The sequence below is a fragment of the Gekko japonicus genome, unplaced genomic scaffold (genome assembly GCF_001447785.1).
Source record: "Gekko japonicus isolate JY-2015 unplaced genomic scaffold, Gekko_japonicus_V1.1 scaffold2620, whole genome shotgun sequence".
NCBI classification, from domain to species: Eukaryota; Metazoa; Chordata; class Lepidosauria; order Squamata; family Gekkonidae; genus Gekko; species Gekko japonicus.
In genome coordinates, this window is record NW_015169258.1 from 161,123 (window position 1) to 166,445 (window position 5,323).

General features: G+C 52.7%; 1 protein-coding gene across 1 annotated transcript in view; it reads right to left on the bottom strand.

The window, feature by feature from the left end:
- The window catches only part of LOC107114911 (rho guanine nucleotide exchange factor 17-like), a 127,324-nt gene that overhangs the window by 58,371 nt on the left and 63,630 nt on the right, over positions 1-5,323 (bottom strand). The window contains exon 4 of the mRNA XM_015416517.1: positions 5,055-5,147. Coding sequence (XP_015272003.1) covers positions 5,055-5,147 — 93 coding nt within the window. The remainder of the gene's footprint in view (positions 1-5,054; positions 5,148-5,323) is intronic.

Below are 5,323 nucleotides of genomic sequence, written 5' to 3' on the forward strand. Positions count from 1 at the left end.
TGCGCATTCCCCCCCCCCAATAGCTAGCAGTCCAAAACAGTCCAGCGGACCCTGAGCGGTGGGTGTTGCCTTCTGACACACTTCCGGTGAGGTCATGGGGTGCGGCCTATGCAAATAAGTTATGCTAATGAGTTATGCTAATGAGTTACGCTAATTAGCTCCTGCACCTCTTTTTCTACGAAATGACCCCTGGCTGTTGCTAGGCATCCAAGTGAACTCAGAGCAACTTAATTCTGAATAAATGGCAACACTGATGATTACAGGGCTGGCGCACCTTTCCAATGAGGGAAAGCTGAAGAGTTGGGGACTCTTCAGTTTAGGAAAGAGACCACTAAGGGGGGGGGGAGATGAGAGAGGTTTATAAAATTATGCACGTGGTGGAGAGCGTGGAGAAAGAGGACTTTTCCTCCAGCTCCCAAAATGCTAGAACTCAAGGGCATCCAATGAAGCCGATGGGCAGAAGGTTCCGGACAGACAAAAGGAAACACTTCTTTACACAGAGAGGGACTGAAATGTGGAATTCACAGCCAGAGGATGGAGTGGGCATAGATAACCTTAAAAGGGGATTAATCATATTCATGGAGGAGCAGGTCTATCAGCGGCTTCTAGCCCTGGTGACTAAAAGGAACCTCCACGTCTGGAGGCAGTGAACCTCTGAATCCCAGCGCCAGGAGGCAATATCAGAGGAAGACCTCGGCCTCTATGCCCTATTTTTGGCCCTCCAGAGGAACTGGTTGGCCGCTGTGTGAGAGGGAAGGCTGGACTACATGGCCTATTAGTCTGATCCAGGAGGGCACTTCTGATGTTCATATGAAGGCCTCGGCCTCTCTGCCCTGTTGTCGGCCCTCCAGAGGAACTGGCTGGCCCCTGTGTGAGACAGGAGGCTGGACTAGATGGACCCTCACTGGTCTGACCCAGCAGGGCTCTTCTGAGGTTTCTCTCAAGGGAAGGCCTCGGCCTCTCTGCCATGTATGTTGGCCCTCCAGGGGAAATGGTTGGCCACTGTGTGAGACAAGATGCTGGACTAGAGTGACCCTCACTCGTCTGATCCAGCAGGGCTCTTCTGATGTTCTCACGAAGGCCTCATCCTCTATGCCCTGTTTGTGGCCCTCCAGAGGAACTGGTTGGCTGCTGTGTGAGACAGGAGGCTGGACTAGATGGACCCTCACTGGTCTGATCCAGCAGGGCTCTTTATCTGAGGAAGGCCTCGGCCTCTCTGCCCTGTTGCTGGATCTCCAGAGGAACTGGCTGGCCCCTGTGCGAGACAGGAGGCTGGACCAGACAGACCACTGCTCTGATCCTGCAGGGCTTTCCTTCACTGTGTCGATGGTTCGGCGGCAAACTCTGTCCCAGTACAATTGCCTCCACGTAGCTGAGCATCTGGGCACAGCGCCTTGCTTGTACATCAAAACCCCTGCAGATTTTGCAAGCTCTCCCACTTGCTCCTCTAGCTGCGGAATCTGTCCTTTCCAACCCGAGGCCTGGTTCCTGGCTTGAACTCCTACAGATGAGGCTGCACAGCACGCTGGGACTCCCTCGGATCGTTTGTCGTTTGCAGACGGGGCCGCTCCGCAATGAAGTTCCCCTTCTCCTCCGGCTTCCGGGCAGCTCGGCTGCTCCAGAACGAGGGGACGGTTCTTTCCTGGCATCCCATCCAAGCCCGCTGCTCTGACTCAGGCACGTGAGTCATCCCAAGAATGCGGCATGCCAAAATACCAAGCCGTCAGCGCAGCCCACTAACCCAGAGCGGCAGAAGAGCGGCTGGCTTGGTCCCTGGGCGCCCCAAGCAACATTCGTGGGATTCAATTACCCGGGGGGAAAAATCTCCCTGTGACAAAGCTCTATGAACTGGGGAGAATGAGCCAAGAACATGGTGACCTCGGGTAATGTGGGCTAATTTCATTGGTTCCGGGCAGGAGATGTGGAGGGGGGTGGGGGATGTTCCATCGCAAGGAGGCGAAATGCAGTTATCCCCTCTCTATGGTAACGAGTGGTGCAGAGTGCCATCAACTTGCCGCCGGCTGATGGCAAGCCCTTCAACTTTTCCAGGCAGGAGACGAACAAAGCTCGTTTGCCATTGCCGGTCTCTGCGTAGTGACCAGTGTTCCCTCTGAGCTGAGTTAGTGTGAGCTAGCTCCAGGGGTCATTTCATAGAGAAAGAGGTGCAGGAGCTCATTAGCATAACTCATTTGCATAACTCATTTGCATATGCCACACCCCCTGACATCACCGGAATTGTGTCAGAAGGCAACACCCACCGCTCAGGCTCCACTGGACTGTTTTGGATGGCTAGCTATTGGGGGGGGGAACATGTGCAGATCTGTCCTTGCGGAGGAGGGAGAGCTTGTACCTGAATAAAGCTTGGTCGTACAGGTGCCACTGGACTGTTTTGGATGGCTAGCTATTGGGGGGGGGAACATGTGCAGATCTGTCCTTGCGGAGGAGGGAGAGCTTGTACACATGGGATAGAGCAGGTGGAGAAAGAGGTCCTTTTCTCCCTTTCTCACAAGACAAGAACTTGTGGGCACTCCATGAAATGGCTGAGCGGTCGGGTTAGAACGAATAAAAGGAAATCCTTCTTCACCCAAAGAGTGATGAACAGATGGAATTCACTGCCACAGGAGGTGGAGGCGGCTACAAGCATGGACGGCTTCAAGAGGGAATTGCAGAAACATATGGAGCAGAGGTCCATCAGTGGCTCTTAGCCACAAGGTATAGCTAGGAACTCTCAGTATGGGGCAAGTGATGCTCTGTATTTTTGGTACTTGGGGGGGTCAACAGTGGGAGGGCTTCTAGTGTCCTGGCCCCACTGGTGGACCTCCTGATGGCACCTGGTATTTTTGGCCAACTGTGTGACACAGAGTGTTGGACTGGATGGTCCATTAGTCTGATCCAACATTGGCTTCTCTTATGTTCTTACGTTCTTATATGGAGCAGAGATCCAGGTATAGATAGGAACTCTGGGGCAAGGGATGCTCTGTCATCTTGGTGCTTGGGGGGTCAACAGTGGGAGGGCTTCTAGTGTCCTGGCCCCACTGGTGGACCTCCTGATGGCACCTGGTATTTTTGACCACTGTGTGACACAGAGTGTTGGACTGGATGGGCCATTGGTCTGATCCAACATTGGCTTCTCTTATGTTCTTACGTTCTTATATGGAGCAGAGGTCCATCAGTGGCTCTTAGCCACAAGGTATAGAGAGGAACTCTCGGTCTGGGGAAAGGGATGCTTGTATTCTTGGTGCTTTGGGGGGGGCAACAGTGGGAGGGCTTCTGGAGTTCTGGCCCCACTGCTGTACCTCCTGATGGCACCGGGTATTTCTGGCCACTGTGTGACACAGAGTGTTGGATTGGATGGGCCATTGGCCTGATCCAACATTGGCTTATGTTCTTATGAGTTTTCATTTTAAAAAATCAAGTTTCTAGTCCCTAAACGTGTATGGCATTTGTAGCCATTCCAAGGATCGCGGGAAGGAATATGTGGGCAAACCCACCACATGGAACCTCTACTGCCACTGTGAACACCTCTGCTTTTGCAGCAGTGATGAGAACTCTGCTGCCCTGTGGAAAGAGCCCTGTGAGGTAGGTTAGAGACTGACGGGGACACAAGTAAGGTCCTGCCCTGAATCTCACAGGGTGTGTGGAGATATGAATGCGGATCTTCCCAGTACAAGTCCCACTCTCAGTCCACTTTACTGTATTGGCCCTGTATTTTCTCATTCATTCATTCAAGGTGGGCAGTTGTGTTAGTCTGTCTGGAGCACTGCAAAAGAGCAAGAGTCCAGGAGCACCTTCTAGGCTAACCAAATCTGTGGCAGGGGAGGAGATTTCCTGAGTGGGAGGGCTCCTAGTGTCCTGGCCCCACTGGTGGACCTCCTGATGGCACCTGGTATTTTTGGCCACCGTGTGACAGAGTGTTGGACTAGATGGGCCTTTGGGCTGATCCAACATTGGCGTCTCTTATGTTCTTATGAGTCCCTGCTCACTTCTTCAGATACAGCTAGAATGAGAGCCCATCCGTCCTTATATCACAAGGCTGGTGGATTCCCATTCTGTACAGCTAAGTGTGGTGCCTTCCATGGATCAAGTGTTAGTCTGTCTGTAGCAGTAGAAAAGAGCAGGAGTCCAGGAGCACCTTCCTGCTCGCTTCTTCAGATACAGCTAGAATGAGAGTCCCTCTGTCCTTATATCACAAGGTTGATGGATTCCCATTCTGTGCGGCTAAACGTGGTGCCTTCCAGGGGGACAGATCAAGATGGGCAGCCGTGTGAGTCTCTCTGTGGCAGTAGAAAAGAGCAAGAGTCCAGGAGCACCTTAAAAACTTACAAAATCCGTGGCAGGGTAGGAGCTTTCGTGACTGGCTTCTCACTAGCTGTATCTGAAGAAGTGAGCAGTGAGTAATGAGAGCCCTTACCCTGTCACAAATTTTGTTCGTGTTTAAGGTGCTGCTAGGAACTGCGGTGGCTCAAGGGGTTAAGACGCTGAACTGCAGGCTGTGGAAGGTCGGTAGTTCAGCAGTTCGAGACCTGGGTGCCGCATGATGGAGTGAGCTCCCGTCTCTAGTTCCAGCTCCTGCCAACCTAGCAGTTTGAAAGCAAGAAATTGCAAGTAGATAAATAGGGACCGCTTCGGTGGGAAGGTCACAGCGTTCCGTGCGCCTCGGTGTTTAGTCATGCCGGCCACATGACCACGGAAATGTCTTCGGACAGCGCTGGCTCTTCGACTTGGAAACGGAGATGAGCACCGCAACCCTAGAGTCGGACTCGACTGGCTTTCGAGCAAGGGAGACCTTTACCTTTACCTTTTTAAGGTGCTGCTGGACTCTTGCTCTATTTGTCCCTCCTTCCTTCCTTCCTTCCTTCCTTCCTTCCTTCCTTCCTTCCTTCCTTCCTTGCTTCCTTCCTTCCTTCCTTCCTTCCTTCCGTGTACTCCCTGCCTTTCTTCCCCATGGATTTGAAGGCAGACAGGCAACCCCTGGTGAATTGACAACACTCGAAGACATGGCAACAGCGCAGAACGCAGCACAGGTCTCTCCCCCTACCCCAGTGTTACCTCACCTTGACCAGAAGCTCATATCGCGGGATCCGTTGCACCGGTTTGATCATGAGGTCCGAGAGCGCCTGTTTCTCCTTGTTCTCCCTCATGCTTTGCTGGAGGAAAAGAAAGCATAAGAACATAAGAACATAAGAGACGCCAATGTTGGAACAGGCCAAAGGCCCATCCTGTCCAACACTCTGTGTCACACAGTGGCCGGAAATACCAGTGCCATCAGGAGGTCCAGCAGTGGGGCCAGGACATTAGAAGCCCTCCCACTGTTGACACCCCC